At 34.6% G+C, this 19,266-nt stretch overlaps 2 protein-coding genes across 4 annotated transcripts in view; one reads left to right on the forward strand and one right to left on the reverse strand.

Annotated features, from left to right (window-relative positions):
- LOC113572409 (arf-GAP with GTPase, ANK repeat and PH domain-containing protein 1) overlaps window positions 1-11,991 on the forward strand; it is a 47,403-nt gene extending 35,412 nt beyond the window's left edge. For all 3 annotated transcript variants that reach the window (XM_035520143.1, XM_035520144.1, XM_035520145.1), the window contains 6 exons: window positions 2,224-2,375; window positions 3,973-4,063; window positions 4,541-4,763; window positions 9,174-9,465; window positions 9,651-9,899; window positions 11,790-11,991. In XM_035520143.1, coding sequence (XP_035376036.1) covers window positions 2,224-2,375; window positions 3,973-4,063; window positions 4,541-4,763; window positions 9,174-9,465; window positions 9,651-9,890 — 998 coding nt within the window. In that variant the 3' untranslated portion in view covers window positions 9,891-9,899; window positions 11,790-11,991. The remainder of the gene's footprint in view (window positions 1-2,223; window positions 2,376-3,972; window positions 4,064-4,540; window positions 4,764-9,173; window positions 9,466-9,650; window positions 9,900-11,789) is intronic.
- A 2,294-nt stretch (window positions 11,992-14,285) lies between these two features.
- LOC113572454 (translocon-associated protein subunit alpha-like) lies at window positions 14,286-19,266 on the reverse strand. The gene is made up of 9 exons (XM_027002044.2): window positions 19,197-19,266; window positions 17,910-18,028; window positions 17,589-17,682; window positions 17,327-17,454; window positions 16,890-17,024; window positions 16,732-16,808; window positions 16,401-16,479; window positions 14,833-14,926; window positions 14,286-14,353 (listed from the first exon to the last, which is right to left on the reverse strand). The coding sequence occupies exons 1-9, from the start codon at window positions 19,264-19,266 to the stop codon at window positions 14,286-14,288; spliced, it is 864 nt and encodes a 287-aa protein (XP_026857845.2).

The following is a 19,266-nucleotide window of genomic DNA, read 5'->3' on the forward strand; positions in this document are numbered from 1 at the left end:
AGAAAACATGTCAGTACAATGAAAATGTTCCGTGATTTTCAGACTGTTTGTAGAAGCTCTATTTCTATTTACCTGTTCAGTGCATTTATTTACATAGCTTTCCTACCCAAATTCATTTCTTCATTAAAACTGAAACATATATACAGCTCATTTGCTTATCTTATTTTTATCTTTATTAAATACTACTGAATTTCATAAAAAGCTATTGTTTAAAATGCTTTTTCTATGGAATGAAATCCAGAAATATATAAAATATGCAAAAAGACAAAATATAATTATCATATAAAAGCATTCTGTGAGCTCATAGAAGAGAGTATGTTTTTTATAATGTGAATTGTTAGTTTAATGTAAACCAGGTCCTATTCAGATTGACAATATCAGCTGAGTTCCACTGTATAAACAAATTCATTCTCTATTTGTTTGAGATCATGATACTTATAGCTCATGATAGATATAGTTATATATATTTATAGATATATTTATATATAAATAGATATTTGTCTTATTGATAGAGCTGATATTTGTTTTGAAAATTGAGCCATAAATATTACATTTTTACATTAAATTTCAATTTCAGTGATCATGAAATAGGAAAAACTATATTAAAGGGTATTATGCTTGATTTCCTGGTACAGTCTTGTTTTAACCAACAACCACAGTAATTATGTTAGAACAGTGCTTAAAACTAAGGGACTAAGAGACATAGTTCTCTGCAAGAAAAACACAGCTCAGGGGTATTAAACTTAAACATTCTTCTTAATCCCCCTGAAAATATATATTACAGGGAGCTTGAATCCTTAATTAACAAGCAGTTAGAAATTTTAACATAATTGCACATGAGCTGTGTTATATAGCAAAAATTATATGTACTGTGAAACTGCTTGCAAGTGTATGTGTGCATGCATGTACGTGCATGTGTGTGTGCATGCATGTTTGTGTACTGGTTTTATACTATTTTAAGCATGCTATATGTGGATGTATACTGTTACATTTCTGTCTGTACCACTTGAAAAACCTGCTAATCACTATATTTTCTGCTATAGTGTTTGGCCCCCAAACACTGAATATATAAAAAATTATTATTTTACCAGCATGGTGCTTTTTGTCCATATGCATGAAATATGGAAATGTCTTTAGATCACTGATCTGTGTGCAAAACACTATACTTGGATGCATGCTGTTTGCCTAACAAAATTGCACAGTTGTGTTTATTTTTCAAAATCTGCAATGTCGTATGTATGTATGGATTGGTGGACCACCTCCATCTGGTGATAAAAAATTGCTCTATGGTGAACTTGTTGACACATGGTCTACAATTAATTAACTGACTAAACAGTACAACCTTGGTTCCAAAACATTACAAATATGCATTACTTATTTCTGAATATGAATAAGGTACAGTAACCAACAGGTTTTTTTCATTTCTTTCTGTTTCTTTGGATAGTGACCTGTCCTTATTACTTCAAGGCTGTTAAGAAGTAGTTCCTCAAACATATATCACAATAAATAATAATACATTTGCCTGCATATTCAGAATGCACTGACAAGCAGAGCTGAGCTGAGGACAAAACAGGAGATAATGTGATGTGAGGAAGGTGTTTGTAAAATCTTATACACTCAATCCATATGCAGAATCTTCACCCTGATGGAAAAGTTAACATTACATATTTTAGACTGTTCTATTATTCTGACTATCTCATGTTACTTCAATAATTATTAACAGGGATCACGGGAGGGAGCAATCGAACATTGATGACTGTATATTGAAGCAAATGACAGAAACACCAAACATTTTTGTGACAAAGGCCAAAGGCAACAGCAATACCTGGGTTTTGAACCCAGGTCCAAAAGGTGGTAAATATGTGCCCTGTCCACTGTACCAAAGAGCTAGCCTGGTGGCTTTGTGGACAGAGCACCCATTTCATCTGTCTGAAGTGACAATCCCTGTCACATCACCCTGTCTCATTTGGGGTGGGGGGTTTAATTCACCATATTTTTTCCTTAGATTCAATCAGTTACTGTTTGAATCAATAATATAGGCTAAACGTGTGGGAAAAGGATAAAAATACATGCATAAAGCCAAACAGATACTCTTTGAGAACTATTTTTGTGGATGAATAAATCATGAATTATGAATGAGTCACCATTCCTTTAAAACTGTAGGTTTTTTCTCTGTTCTACGAATGGTAACTCTCTCCTTTAATTCCATTTCAATCCATTTAGATGATGAGAACTGTGAATTCCAGATCGTTTCAAGCACAGGGCAGACATGGCACTTTGAGGCACAGAGCCCAGAGGAACGTGATGCTTGGGTGCAGGCCATCGAGAGCCAGATCCTTGCTAGTCTGCAGTCCTGTGAGAGCAGCAAAAACAAGGCAAGAGACATAATCTAGCCACTATCTGTGCAGTGTTACAAAGCTAAATACTGTCTGAGATTATTTAACCAAATTCAAGATTTTGCTGGCTAATGGTTATTGTAGATAGCACTAGCTGATGAGGCTGTGGAACATTACACAACATATTTGTACTCCTTCAAATGCAGTATCGCTCACCATCATGTGACCATTTTTTATTATACTTATATCTATAAGGCTTCTTATTCAGTCTGCAGAAAATTACCTTGTATATTGCCTGTATTTGTTATATACAAATGTGTCAATCTAGTGCTTAATATCTATCTTGTAGAGCTACCCTTCACAGAGTTTAGTTTCAGGCATAATCTAACACATACAACTTTAGAATTATGATTCTGGATCTATATTTATATAAACCTGCCATGAAAAAAATGTTTGCTATAAAAAGTACTATACAAATTTTCTGATTTGATTTGACTTGAAAGCTCTCATGTCCATGCTGCTCAATACACATACAGCATATACTTCATGAGAATAATTTTTTAACATAGGTATACTTCAAATGTTCATATGATCCACTTTCTTTGGGATTTGTATTTACATTCTCCACTATCCAGAAATAGAGTAATACTCCGTTAATAAACACACTTCATATTTTACATAAACACTTTGCTAATAAAGATTGCATCCCCAGAAATCTTGGATACATACAACAGAAACATAACTACATATAAAGCCCAGCAAGAAACAGTTATTGTTATTAGATATGTACTTAAATATTAGATATGTATATTAGATATCATCTCACCCTTATTTTATGCTCATCCTGACTTTAATCATCTAAGTAATAAAATAAGATAAACATGTAACTAGGAAACAGGAAACACTGAGTACTGGTGTTATGTGATAATTCTTTGTCCCATTTAAATTCTCTGGGAGAATTTATGGTTTGGGTTTTTTGCACTGGATGGTTCTTTGGCTAAGATGACATTTATTTTTTAGTTTGCTGCTTTTTTATCTGCAGTTTGGCTAGCAGTGCTGTTAACCTTTGTTTATCAGACTCTAGGGACTCATTTCTAGTTTGACTATTATGCTAATCCTCAGGCTAGGTGCTATCTGCAATCTTTATATCCCCTCTAGAGCTCTGACAGCTTGCTGACTTTTCATCCAAATTGTGTTTATCTTGGTTCCTTTGTTTCCAAGGAGGAGATCAGGGTGACCTATGGAATATATTTTATATCCTAGTATTTCAAGCATCATTGCAGTTGCTTGATGAATAAAGCAGTTTATAGATGTATTTATAATGGTGGTTGAAATTATGTATATTCTTACATTCATATCTGCTAGGATAGTGTCTAGTATTAAACTTCAGTATTTAAATGTATTACTGTAATGTAAATGACTCTGGTGCAACAGAGTACCAGTCTATATGGAACAATTTAAAATTAGGAAATTATTCACTACAGTTCTAATGGATATGTGGCATTTATTGCTATTTTATTTCATACTGATCTAAAATGCTATCTATTACACACAGAAACATTTACTACAAAACTCTTAAATATATCTGCTGTTTGATGTGTATGCTTGTATGTTGATTTTTATGTGTATTCTACAGGCAAGAAGGAACAGCCAGAGTGAGGCATTTGCAATTCAGGCCATTCGTAATGCTAAAGGAAACAGCTTCTGTGTGGACTGTGACGCTCCTAGTGAGTTTCACCTCAAGCTTTCAGATAACCGTTTGTCTTTTTTTTCCATGCTACATTTCTCAGTGTGCTATTAAAACCAGAAGACTCTCATAATTGTTTGTGTATCTACTATTTTTGGTGAAGTCTTAATAAAAACACTTTTTATGTAATTTCAATATCAGTTAATTGCCATAATGTATGCAATTGTATTAATATTATCATAAGATAACTTTGAAAAAGATTTTGAGGTGAAAAAGTCATCTGGTGACAATCTAAATGATCAAACTAAATCATTAAGTGGGAACATTAAACATGTTTACATGCATTGCTAAAATTGGAAACTACAGATTCCCATCATAAAAATTGTGTGTTAGCAAGCAAACTAAAAAACCCAGCCATATTTAGTATATTAACCACTACTAAAACATCCATGTTAAGTTGGAAATCTAATCACAGAGCATGGATCACATTGATCTCACCACCAGCTTCTCTTCACAGATCCAACTTGGGCAAGTCTAAACCTTGGAGCACTGATATGTATTGAGTGCTCAGGGATCCACAGGAACCTGGGGACTCATTTGTCCCGTGTGCGCTCACTGGACCTGGACGACTGGCCTTGCGAGCTTACTCTAGTGCTCATGGCCATTGGCAATGAAATGGCCAACAGCATCTGGGAAAGTCGAACAAAAGGTCATCACAAGCCTTGTCCTGATGCCACACGGTGAGTAATGGCTAGAAAAGGAAGGAAATGTAAGCGCATGAACCTGTGTCCTTGCTTTCTATGAAAAACCTTGCATTGTCATGAAAAATCAACAAAACCAAATAATTGAACCACAAAAACATGATTAAAAGATGATTAGTAGTTACATAAGTTGAGAAAAAATATCTTCATCATTGACGTGATTTTTGTTCACTACAGCAGATAATAATGTGGTATTGAGACAAAACTGATGACATATTCATTGTTTACAGATATTTTTCTTCTTCCAGTCCTTATAAACTACAATGTATTTAGAGTTCTGTCAAGAACATTCATCTCCTATAAATAATGTCAACAAAAAACTTTACAATTTCCTCTATTTTTATGAAAGGTTTTCTGTGCTTGGCACTATGAGGAAACATTGCAATATTTACCTTATGGTTACATGAACCTATTGGTTAGAGGAAAACATAAGATTTTTTGTGCACCCTTAATATCTCACGAAACACTAAATCTTTCTTATAATGTTTGACAGAGTGTGAAAACACATGGCTAAGATTCTGAAACCATTCCTTCATGCAAAACGTTCAACTGGCATTTAGGTTTCACATGCATGTATGTACTGCCACCCACTTAGGAGGTTGGGGTACATGCTTTGCTTGAAAATCAACCCTAGGTCTTCTGGAAATATGCTCCCACTGTGTACATTCAAACAAATGTATGGGACAAATCATCTAGCCATGGAAAACCTCAAACCATTATCTAATATAAAGCTGACAACATATAGTGTTGATGTGATCCCTTGATTTAGTGTTGCTTTATGCTAGTATAAACAGTCCAGTTGGATCAATGGAAAACTCTGTGTGGTGGATATACCAGGAACAGTTGTAGTTGGTGTACTTACAGGTGAATTGCTAAAGCTTGTAAGCATTCAAACAAATTTGCAACCATGCAAATTCTGTCAAACGACAGGATTGGTAGCTTCTGTGGAACAGCCTCAGGGAATGCACAAACCCATTCACTGACCCACTATGAAAATATTCACATATAAGAAAAACTCACTCCAGTGAGAACTCTCAAAAACCTGTTGAACAAGACATTTTTCTAAAGGTGGAAGAACACACAGAGCTCCTCCATCCTAGCATTTAGCACAAAAATGAAGTATCATATTTGCAAAGGCAAAAATATTCAGCAAACGTATAGCAAAAACAAGACACTGGTCACTACACCTCTATGAAACTTTGCAACTTCTGACTATGTTCACACCCTATTCAGGAGGTCCTGCTAGAAATATTTGCCATTTGGACTGAACATCTCTCAAGGGATTATCCACACTGGGATGGACCAGATGTTTGAAGGCCTTCATGATTTGGTTAGCATAGCTGATGATGTATCAATCTATGGAAGGAGTGAGCAAAACCATAACAAAAACCTCATCTACCTGATGGAAAGAGCAGAAGAAAATAGTCTTGTGCTCATCAATGGGGAAATGCACAATTAAACAGACAAGGTTGTCCTTCTATGGCACTCTCTATATAGAAAATGGCATTAAGCAAGACCCAGCCAAGGTCAGTGACATCAAAAATATGCCAAACCGCCAAAACAAAGATAAACTTCACAGATTCATGGAAATATTAAATTACTTGTCACCATACATTCCAAACACTGCAGGATGAATTTCCATGGACATAGAAATGAATGAATCTCCATGGACAAAGGACAGTGATCACTAGGAATGTTCTGAATATTTGAATGCAACAATCATAGTGGATGCTTGCCTCAAGTACTACAACCCACAAGAACTGCTGACTATTAAGGTGGATGCATTAAAGAAAGTCCTAGGTGTAGTAGTGGTACAGGATAGCAAGCCTGTTGCGTTTGGATCAAAGACATTGACAGACTGCCAGTCATGCTACAGCAACATCAAACACAAAATGATTGCCATTGTGTATGGGATTTAGTGTTACCATACACACCTATATGTAAGGCATTTCTTGTGATACCTAGCAACAAACCACATGTTACCATATGTACAAAATCACTGCATGCTGCCCTACCAACACTCCAGTGTATGGTGATCAAGAAACAGGGGTACAACTACTGTGCTGTACTATCCTGGAAACAAAATCATTTTTAGTTTGACTATACAATACAATAGGCTGCCAAACCCTGAATGCATGTAGCATCAGATTTGTTCAAAGTTGATTGTTGGCAATACCTACTGATTGTAGAATGATACAAATACCCAGCTGTCGATTCAACTGTCAATGAAATGTTCCTGTGCCCAGCCAAGCAGTCATATATATAATGCAGATGTTCATGTCTCTTTTTGGTAGACCTGACTGACAATGGACCACAGTACACAAGACATTCAAAAGTTTTAGTGCTGCTTGGGGAATCAAGAATGTGACTAATTCTCCACACTATGCAAAGAGCAATGGATTAATTGAAAGACATGTATGACACATTAAGTCAGTCAAGAAGAAAACTGAAATGTGGTGGTGAACTGCAGATAACAATACTATGTGTCCAAGCAACGCCAATTGATACTGAGCTACCATCATCACTGGAATTGCTCTTCGTAAGACCTATAGCTACTTTTTGAGTAGCCAGGAGAACAGACTGCACATAGAAAACATGCAAGAAAAACTATCATGATTGATATGCTTATAGCCTCCCCTATATGCTGGACAACATGTCAGGGTGCTAGACAAGGAGAGGAGTGTACAGTAGTGAAAAGGTGCTGTGAATCAAGAAGTTGCATTGTAGACACCCCAGTGGAAACAAAATCCAGAAGTCACCTGTGTAAAATAGTTATTCCATTAGTGCAAAAGGATTAGTTTTGCACAGCTACAACTTCAAAATTAAGTCTATAATACCCATACAATGTCACAGTGAGCCAATACCAAATACAACAAAGTCAAACAACCAAAAGCCAATATACACTGTCAAGCCAGATCATAACCAGACCAGCATGTCTATGTATACGGTCAGAATAACAGCCAGAGCAGGATGGTAGTCTACACTGATGATTGCTCTCCTATACTTATGTAAGTTTTCTGTCAGACTAAATACTACTACTACTAATAATAGTAATACTACTACTAATGAATAAATAAATAAATAAATAAATAAATAAAGTTTTGTAATAGAAATGTATAGTAGTTGGTCCATGTCATCGATATTCAAACTGAAGCTTTACTCAATTAACATTTCACTCTATACCATCAAAGAAAATTCTAAACATGTGGATAACTATATGCTCAGGATTGTTTCACCATAAATTCCACTATGTTTACTGCAGGAGATCTTCTATAGTCCCTGAAAAAATATGATTAAACTGGGTGGGGTGGGGTTGTAATATTGTCTTTAAGGTACTTGAGGAGTTTAATTAATAAAGAGGCTCCTGTTGAACCTTTTGACTCTACATATTACTTTACTGGGAACTTGTCTGGGGAATTTCTCCAACACCTAAACCAAAAGACCCAAGGTGGGAATTGAACCTCCATTCTCAGATATGTAGAGATAGTAATTTAACAGTGTACAATGGAGGTGAAGCACAAACAAAAGAAAAAGTAAATGGAAAACTGAAACTGATCAAAAACTGGCTTTCCCAACTAAGGAGGTGGAAGAGTAAAGAATGATAAGACAAAGAAACAGGGAAAGCCACAGGAACAGATGGATTCTGGTGAGGGTAAAGGGAACTTGAAATAAAGGAAAAGGTGAGGAAAGTCACAACTCAAGGCTGTAGAGAAGAAAGAGGGGCAAGAGAGATAGAAAGTCCTTGAGGTTTGTACCTGAAATACCAGCCTTATGTTTTGCGTGAACACTAAACAAAAACTGAGCATTAGGGATCTCATCAACTGCTCTTAAGTGTGCAGGAGGGCAGGAGCTCCTATTACCCACCCTTTGCCTCCCTCTGTTGGTCAAAGGTGGCCTAACAACAACAAAATACAATGCCTACAAATAAAAGTACAATGAGGTGAGTGAAATGATTGTAAAATAAAATGAATAATAAAACAGTAAATAAATTATGCTCATTTAATTTGAAACAAATTTGAAACAAATTCTGAACTTCTGAGGACTTAATATAAAGACATTTCCAACTGATAAGGAATATGGCTTCAAATATGCAATATCAACTAATGTCAGTTTGTAAGAAAAAACATGGAAAATCTAAAACAGAAATGATTTCACACTTAATTATTTGGACACATAGATAGATAGATAGATAGATAGATAGATAGATAGATAGATAGATAGATAGATAGATAGATAGATAGATAGATAGATAGATAGATAGATAGATAGATAGATAGATTTACTTGTGTCTCAGCTGGGATGCACATTTTAATAGCTAATTATATTTAAGCAGTATATTTATGTTTAACCTACATTATGTTACCTTAACCAAAATCTCTTTCATCATAGGGAGGAACGGGAGTTATGGATTCGAGCCAAATACGAGCAGAAACTCTTTGTGGCCCCACTCTCTGCATTAAATGATGGCTCAGACTCCCTGTCTGTACGCCTCTGTAAGGCTGTGATAGACAGGGACCTTCCCAAACTACTCTTCCTACTGGCACATAGTAGTAAGGAAGAGATTAATGCTCCTCCTTCCTATGTGATGCGCTATGGCAATGGAGCACTCCATGAATCACACTCCGCCCTCCATGCCGCTTGCTATCTTGGAGATGTTGTCATGACACAATTGTTAATTTGGGTAAGACTCTCAGGAAACACACTTTGATCTATTTTAAATTAAGCTTTCAATAGAAGGACAAAAGGACACATTGGTAACTGCAGTTCAAATTTGTTTCCTGCTGCTATCAGCTATTCTTTTTGCTCTTTTACTTGTTTGCTCATACTCACACAAGCTCTCTCTTCCTTTCTCTCTCTCTTACAAAGTATGGTAGTGATGTGAAGTGCAGAGACAGTCTCAGCCAGACGGCCCTTGCCCTTGCCCGGCGTGCTGGGAGTCAGGTGTGTGCAGACATTCTCTTACAGTATGGCTGCCCCAGTGAGATCAGCCCCATCACCTCCACCTCACCCACTAATTCACCCTCTGGAGCCACTAGTCCCAGCCTCTCCCGCAACAGTAGCTGTGCAAGTCTTAGTCGATCCAGCTCCAAAAGACCCATGTCATAATGTTACCAGGTAAGATTAATACATTACATATATAAATAACATACTGCCTAGAAAGTCTAGAAAACAACTTATTTTGTAATTGATAGTTAATTTAAATGTTATCGTTAGTTGGAGAATCATGCCACAGGTTCACAGGTTCAAATCCCCGGATTGTTTGGTACTCCTGTTTGGCGATTCTGTGAACCAGATGTCTGTTCCAGGACATTAGATGCTACTGCTGTGCTCTTGGGCAAGGTAGTTAACCCCCACTGCCTGAGGCAGTGTTGGTCTGGGATGAGTTTCCCCAAAATTATAAATCTTAGACAATAACTAACAAACTAATGAAGGACTTGCGAAAAGAATGAGATTTTTTGTGTTTCCCAAAGCCCTTCATAATCCAAAATTTAAAAAATGAGTGTAAAGTATTTTTCCTTAACACTAGCATGGGAAAAGCATTGCTACTCAAAAACTGATCAGGTCAAATATATTGTATATTTGACTGCCTTCAGTCTCACACCAAAAATAATGTTTAAATGAGCAATAATAATAATAATAATAATAATATTAATAATAAGCAATATTATTAGAACAATTTAATATTTGATTGGCTGAAACATGTTCAAAGGTATTGCAAAGAAAATAATACATTTACAAAATCCACAGTCTACACCTGACAACACACATTAAATGAATTCTGTAATGCCCCAATTAATTAACTACTATTAAAACAAACAGTGAAGAAAAGTATTTATTACACATGCGCACACACACACACACACACACACACACACACACACAGACACACACACAAAATCTTTTAGTCAAAGTCAAATTTACAACAGCCATTGTTACAAAGCAGCTTTATACATGTCGGAGTCCAAGTCCCCAGTGCGCATGCCAAGGGCAACAGTGGCAATGAAAAACTCCCTAGAGCAAGAGAAAGAAACCTTAAGAGGAACCAATACTCAAAGGGGTATCCTCCTCTGGCTTCCTCAGACTAGTATTTATTCTGTCAATCTGACATAAAGAAAACAAATAAGAGATCATTTGTTAGAGGAGGTTGAAAAAAGTGCTGTTTTCTAAAGCTCATGATAAAACATGATAAATGTAAAGAAACAACCTAGCAAGCAGCCTAATAGCATAGCAAACAGCCCAAGTACCTAGTAAATAAATCAGAAAGAAATAGAAAAATGTATTAAGTGCTAATAAGAATTATTGTTGTTAAATATTTATAATATATATCATATAATATTTATATAGGTGTTGATATATATGCTTCTGTAATGAAATGAGGGGAATTGATGCAGTCCAATGTCAATATGGACAGTCTAATGTCAAGGCAGGATCTGAACACTTCCAAAACACTTGCCCGTTATGTAAATTTACTTGCTTGATTATAGACAGAGACTGGACTTTCTTTGAAATAATCCTAGTATTAATTTGCCTAAATCTCATGAGTGTACTAACTAGAGAGAATTACTGAGTAGTAAGTAGAAATAAGTGGTGATTTTTGCAAAACACAGACTGCAATATGCACAATGTGTATGATTGCTACTTTTCCAAAAGGACATATAGACTAAAGGTTCAGATATTTACTGCATGGCATTTTGTTCTTAAATTGGATGGTGCAACCATTGGAATCATGGACATACCAGTACATCCAATAGCATTTCGAGATATAATAAGAGAATAAGTTTTATATTAGTGGAAAGGCTCTAATCTCAAAATATCATTAAAACCTAAAGAAGAAGAGGAGAAAATAGCTTCAGTGGAAAATATCTTAATGGGCAGAGAATTACCCCTTGATTTTTATATTAATATTTAGTAATATTTAGTAATATATTTGTCTGGTTTTGGCTCTGTATTTCAATATGGTAAGACCTCACGTCTCTCTTTGCTCTATTCCTGGTCACTTTGCAGGTGTGGGAGTACGGAAGAGGGGTGCCATACAATACCACTCCTAGAGCAGCCTGACGTTAAGGGCACAATGACAATGTCCACTAGTAATAGGTCAACACCCTTTGGTGCCCATCCTAAACCACCTCCATGCCATCAGTATTGTTATCCTAAATGTAAACATTTGACACATTGCCACACAATTTGTGTAATTGTATTTGTTAATTCTTTCTTCTTCTCTCTCTCTCTCTTTATATATATATATATATATATATATATATATATATATATATATATATATATATATATATATATATATATATATATATATGTGTATGTATGTATGTATGTATCTGTGTGTGTGTTTTAGATTAAATAATTTAGAGAAGCAAAGGGGGTAGGAGACCAGAAAGAACCTCCTCATGTATCATGTACTTCTAAAAATGGACAGGAATTAATGCATATGTACTGTGATAAGAACTTATCTAAACACCTACTGATATAAATAACTTTGATAATATATCAGTATGATTCTTTGATTATTTGTAGATCTTTAAAGTTGAGGGATCATTGAGCATTCCATGCAGATTGGTTTTACTGAAAAATATCTATAGAGAAAAATGATTAATGGGGACAAAATCATGTACATAGAGATATAGCCCAGAACTTTTGATTTTTAATAAAAATAATGTTTGTACAGGAAACAAATATAGAATGAAACTTATTGTTAGATCTGTTATAAAAATAGTCTATTGTTCTGTATGAAATAAGTTATGGAATTGATTCATCCTCTAGTAGAGGCATTCTAGAAGCAAAGAGTAGTCTAAAAGTTCAGGTGTGCATTAATTTTATTAACACAGACATTCAATCATGTTAATACAGAGATTTGTTTAGAGGTTTGACCTAGATTTGACCTTTTTCAAATTGAACTGTGGGGCTCATGACTAACAAGGTTTTCTGTGGTTTTACCATAACATTGATTGATTGTTGGAATGTTGACAATGGCAGAGCCATCCTTGGGCTGGAGTTCAAAGAGAGCACAGTTAATCCTGCTCTGTGGGTATAAAGGATGGCCAAACTTGAGAGGGAATTTGCAACACAACTAATGAAAAAACAACCAACAATAACAACAATAATGCTACTACTACTACTAAAAGCAAATAGTTTTTGTTGTCTTCAGTTGTACTGCTAAATCTCTCTCTGTCTTAATCTCTTTGACAAAAAATGAATCATGAATCATGCCACAAGTTTCTTTGAATGTATTTCAGATTTTCATGTTCTTAACGCAGTGTTATTTTATGAATGTAAATACAACTTCTCAGATTACAATGTTCTAAAAGCAGTCTTTCATTTTCTGAATGTAAGATAGTGTGTATTTGTCGTAGATGAACATATCATGAAAATAATAAACAGCAGGTTATTTTCATTTCATGATATATGAATACTCACAGAAATGGCCAGCCAATGGCCATGAAATGCGAGAGTTAAAATATACATAACAGCAGAATAAGTTAGTTATCGTGTTTTTTAAAAAACATAAGTCTAGAAGACAATGAAGATAGCAAATACAATAATGCTTATCCTAAGATCAGATATTGTAAAAGATAGTCTACAACTTATATTTTGCAGGCTTTTGTTAAGTTTTTTTTAAATCACTTCCAGTGTACATTTTCCCAGTGTGTTTTGTTTAAATCACTTTGAGGCCAAACTAAGTTGTAAGGTATATATGAATCAGATACATTTTTTAGGTTCACCACTAAAAAATACAAGATACACTGACCTATGTAATTCCATAACCAATGAACTACAATGCTTTTCCTAGTCTCTCTGAATATTTTTTTGTTTTTACCACTTTGAGTAACTGCCAGTCTTACCTAACATATATTATGCCAGGATAACATATATTGTATTTGTCATTTTGTGTAATGTTGATTTTTTTTTTCTACTTTTAACTGCACTCAAAAAGAATAAATAAGGCAATACAAGTCAAAATACCAAAAGAATGTTTTATTTAAAATAAAAGGTTTCTGTTTAAACAGTTGGCAAAATGAAGTATCTAAGATGTCCTATGCCCTTTCTTTACAGTTAAATAGAAAGTATAACATTAGACATTTACTTTAAAAAATGTTGGAACAAAACTGTGGGAATGTATACAAAGAATTTCACTGAACTTTACTGTAGGAAAACATTTCCCAAATATTTACAGCCCTTGAGTATACAACTTTGGTTTGTTTTTCAGAGCTGCATTCATGAGGTGTTTAACATTTCAACAGTTTTTCAATCTACAATTACAAATACTGCACACAAACATTTATCACACAATCTCTTTTGCTTTCATATTACGACAACATAGCACCTCAAAATCATTCTAAATTATGAGGTCATATTGTCATCATTTGGTCCACCAATTATTCTGTGACTTGAAATGATAATGAAATAGTTCCAGTTCTACCCACAATAATCTAACTTCATCCAAACACTGATAAAAGATGAGATTTCCTTGCAATAAATGTATTAGCGTTACTGGTCTGTGCTGCCTGCTGATCTTGTGACTCGTTTTCTCGGGGAGGCTCTTGGGGATGTTTTCTCTGAAAGACAAAAGATTCATGATATACAACTGTAAAACTACATACTTAACATGGTTCTATGGCATAGTCTAAGACAAGGCAAGCTGAGTCAAAAGCTATATTTAACATTAATCTATTAAAGTAAAGCATTATACACTTTATTAAAATTAACAGTAGAAAGTCCTTAAAATGATTGCTCATATTCAAAGGTGAGATGATTGTATGGAACTGGAAGGGTGGCAAAAACAAAGCCACAAATAAAAAATACTGACATTTAGTCTTATTTATGGCACAAAGAAACAGACCTTCATGAATCCATATATGTTAGTATAATCTATTTAAACATGCACTCTTACAGTCTTACAGAGCAGTAACTGAAGTAAAAGATAAAAATAAAAAGTAACATAATATATAAAATTAAAGGATATTTTGACTTTCCATGCACACTATAATATTAATTTTTCCTAAAAGTATAATATGAAAGTAATGTCTGAACTTACTCATGATGTTGAGGGTCTCTGGGGGTATCCAGCTAATATCCGCATCATTCAGTCCACCAGTGCTTGTCTCAACTTTCATTGGAACTCGCTTTTTCTAAAAACAACAGGCAAGAGGACACTAAACAGCACAGTTATCACAGTTTTGTGTAATCTAGCCTAGCTCCTATTACTCCTTAATCAGATACTCAGTCATTTCACTATGGTTCTAGCTCTCAGACAACCTGACGAGCTGAGCTTCAAGTGAAAAGTATGCCCTTTCCAGAGTTAAATTATTTTTTCTTCAATACACCAGTTAACAGCTAAAATTAGAAATCTGATTTTCTCAAAACCTGACTAGAGGTTGTGAGAGAACTTAAAAGAAGCTTGTTTCTAAATCATTATCATTATATCCAAGAGAAAAGCTCTAAACCAGAGCACAGTAGTTGATAGATCAGCACTTATAGGTTCAAAATTATGAAAAGCTATCTGTCAATTGGTTTACACTATCAAAAGAAATTAAAAACTGCAAAATTACCTACTTTGTAATTCCTTAGTTTTGTGACTGATTTATGATTTGCTATAATATTTACTACCCAAAGGCAAAGTCCCTTCTGGCATACTTTGTTTAGGGCATTGGGACTTGTGTAGATATAATCAGAAGGTATAGACAAATGTGTAAAAATAGAAATTGCTGGCAAATGAAAAAGAATTGTGAGAACAGGAGCTGTCCAATGGGATTGACAGCACTGGAGAGGGCTGGAGAATGTGTGGCTGTGCAACACAAAATAAACTGCCTTTTATGGTCCCTGATTACTTGATTCCAGTTGGGATCTGGAACCAAAAAAAATGTAGAGATGTTCTAGGGCCTTTAGCACTTAACCAAGAGCCTAGAATCTAGCAGACAATAACCACTTATAAATATCTCCGTTTACCAGATGAAGCACACACCATGCATGTGGTATGGTCTTTGATATTGCTTAATGCAGTAAAGATTCTGTGCTTCATGCCTATGATTCAAATGGAGACATGGTGAAGCTGTAAGATGACTGCAGTATTTCAGAAAAATAAAAAAGGTTTGAAAACTGCAGCACAATACCAAGCACAGCTATAATATATAGGAGATAAAACAGATCTACAATAAAGATTAAATGCCAAAAACCGGGAATCAATATTCCTTCTGTAGTCAAAGTAAGTGACTATAATAACTTAAAAGCATGTAATTAAGTTGCAAATAACAATAGCGTAACAAATATAGCATATTTGAGAGTGTATTTAATATTGTTGGCCTTGTTTGTCAGTTATACAATTTTTCTTTAAAAAAAATAAAATAAATAAAATAAATTAAAAAAAATAATTATATATAATTATATATATATATATATATATATATATATATATATATAGGCTGATTCTGAATTAAAAAAAATTTTAAAATAGCAAAGTAGCAGCAAATAATTTTGCATTTAGCCTTTCCAAAGGGTAAAGTTTTAGGCCTTAGAAATAAGACCCTAGGAGTGAATTATTATGGAGCCATTAGAGAAGTAGATTTTTTAGTGAGAATCATAATCCAAAAATTTAAAAATGCCTACCATTCGTGACTCCAGGACCTGATACATTCCAAAGACCATCAGTACAAACAATCCACTGAGGAAAATGTACATGAATATTCTGCAATTGACAGCAAAGTTTTCTGTTATCAATATGAATGACTTTTTCAAATTGTGTTAACAGTTTGAGGACTAATAGTCATTTCTAAAAAAAAAATTCAGTAGGTTCTTGAAAATTTCTTGAACACACACAAAGAACATTATCAAACTAAATAAGTGTAATTCTATCACCCCCACCCCCTGCCAAAATAAATAAATAAATAAATAAATAAATAGATCTGATAACATCACACAAAGAAATTATATGACTTACGTTTCTCCATCCAGGCATTCATCCACTTCGGTGATGGTCACAGTCTGGTTGTACACTGCACTCTGGAAAGCACCGCCCTGGGAAAAAGGCAGTTACCATCAGATACACTTCCTAACACAATAGGAAAATATAGAAAAGGTGTGACATTTTTAGCTTACCTCACTGTCAAGGTAGTTCAATAAAATGACCAACCCGAAAGGACGGCCAGCCATAGGCTGAGCTGGAATGAAGGAATACTCAAAAGAAGCCTGTTTATTAGGCTTTATCACTGTACCCAGGGGCAAAGCTGTGAACTGGATAACAATAACACAAAAGGACAAATCAGAAAGGTTAGATATGAAAAATAATAAAAGTTGAAAATATTAACTTTTTTGTGACTAATTTGTGCTATGCCTAAAACAACAGCCCTTGTCTGAAATGTCTGCTTGGGGCTGGTGGGACTTTTAGAGTTTTTTCTTAGCAAGTGCTTTCCCTCTTTGCTTAGTGTTAGATATTGCCAATTCCCCTGTGGCACAGCTAAGACCAATGACATGATCTCCATTTCCTTTAAGTGGGAAGGAATACTATATTTTATTTGTTGATAATTCATGCTTACATTTTGGATGAAGAATTGATAGTCTTGGGGATAATGGAAGGAAGCCTCCAGAGACTGCACTGTAAAATCCTGGCTGCCCTTATTTGTGAAACCCACAAGAAATTTCACAATTTCATTGGCAGGAAAGTCTATAAAATAAAAGTTTGCATACTTTCAAAAATAAAAGCAGAAGACAAAGTAAACATCAACAGGTAAATAGATACAACTCCAATAATATCACAATTGAAAATGATCAGAATCATGGAATGTATCAATTAACAACCTTCTCCAGTGATAAAGATGATTGTTGTGTCTGCATCAGGATGTGATGTTACATCTGTGTCCTGGGAATTTTTATCCAAATCATCAGCATCATACTTGGGAAAGAATGCAAGTTATAAGCAATTGCATAAAATAAAATGGTAATTTAAATAAATATAGGTATTGAATGAATCATATTATCCATGTAAATTAATCCATTTCTCCTTTCTCTCTTTTGCTGCATGTCACCTGGTCATTCTGAACTTTTCACCACCAAATGTATACAAGATCAATAACAGAAAAAGAAAAAAAAAAAAAAAAAACTTATCAATATGCTGCTTACTTTGTCTCCTGTTTGAGTCTCTTCAACTAGTGCCTCATCTTCATCATCTTCTCCCTCTTCTACTGCAGCATCCTCTGAAGCATATGCTTGTTCTGCATCAGTCTCTGCAAATACTGTCCCTATGATATTAAAAAGTAGGGTTAATTATTTCATATTTGAGACCATGAATTATTCATCACTAATGTCTGACTTTCTTAATAACCTAGCTTGTCCAGTTTATCCAAATAATTTTGGAATCCCAAACACTTTAAAAAATAAGGTAGTTTAAGTGTTTATAAACCACTATTTTTATTGCAATTGACATGTCTATTAAAATAGATTTTAATTTGCTCAAGTGAATCAGTCAATGAATGGATAGTCTAAGGTAACTCCATACAACATCTATATTTGTCATAGGGCCATTATACACATAAAAGCAATGATTAATAAAGATTTGTTGAGTGTCACAGTGTAATGTGGCACATTGAATAAAATGGCAATAAGAATCCAACATTGTGAAAGTGCCAATTAAAATATGTTCATGAAACACAGCTACTGGATTATTATTATTAATTACTTTTATATAGTGCCTTTCGCAAACCCACTTTACAGACATCAGCTTTTACAATCACTCAAACGCCGATGAGAAACGGCAACCAATTTGCACACAGCATACTCTCAATCGGAAACCACAACCCCCTGGGGGACTTAACCATCACTGGACATACATGCACACATTCACACACATCTATAGATACTTACACACAGGTTGCATTCATACAAGACAATTTGGAGAACCCAGTCAACCTAACCTCCAAGTTTTTGGACTGTGGGAGGAAACCCATGCAGACACAGGAAGAACATGGAAATTGTAGCCTCATAGGGACTCGAACCCAAGACCCGACAGGCAAACAGGCTAAAAATTTGGTGACCCATTGAAATAAGTTTATTGGAATGGGTCACCAAACTAGGACACATCACCGAATTTAGCGGCAATATATATATATATATATATATATATATATATATATATATATATATATATATATATATATATTAACGCTAGTATAAAATGAGCAAACCTATGTTCCACAGTTTGCGATAAACAAAGAATCTCAACATTTAACCACTCTTATATTTGCTATGAAAATTTCCATCCGCTATACTGAGATACATTAATTTCAAATTAAAAACGCTTAAAAGTAAAATGAATGAGGCACAGACCAAAAATGTTTATGCCACGTCAGTCGGATCTGTAACTCGGATAAGTGGATTTAAAGTTACGGAATGTTTATGTATGTAACTCACCGACAGCATTAAGGCCACATGGAAATGCAAGAAGAAACACCAAAAATAAATTCAAACAAAACTTATACAT

This window comes from Electrophorus electricus, chromosome 20 (genome assembly GCF_013358815.1).
Source record: "Electrophorus electricus isolate fEleEle1 chromosome 20, fEleEle1.pri, whole genome shotgun sequence".
Taxonomy (NCBI): Eukaryota; Metazoa; Chordata; class Actinopteri; order Gymnotiformes; family Gymnotidae; genus Electrophorus; species Electrophorus electricus.

Excerpts from the sequence above, each read along its gene's own strand:
- LOC113572454 (XM_027002044.2), bottom strand. The coding sequence starts at position 19,266 with ATGTATAAGTTTTGTTTGAATTTATTTTTGGTGTTTCTTCTTGCATTT. Across the intron at positions 17,683-17,909 it reads AGACTCAAACAGGAGACAAA|TATGATGCTGATGATTTGGA; the intron begins GTAAGCAGCATA and ends TTCTTTCCCAAG. Across the intron at positions 16,809-16,889 it reads TGAACTACCTTGACAGTGAG|GGCGGTGCTTTCCAGAGTGC; the intron begins GTAAGCTAAAAA and ends CCTTTTTCCCAG.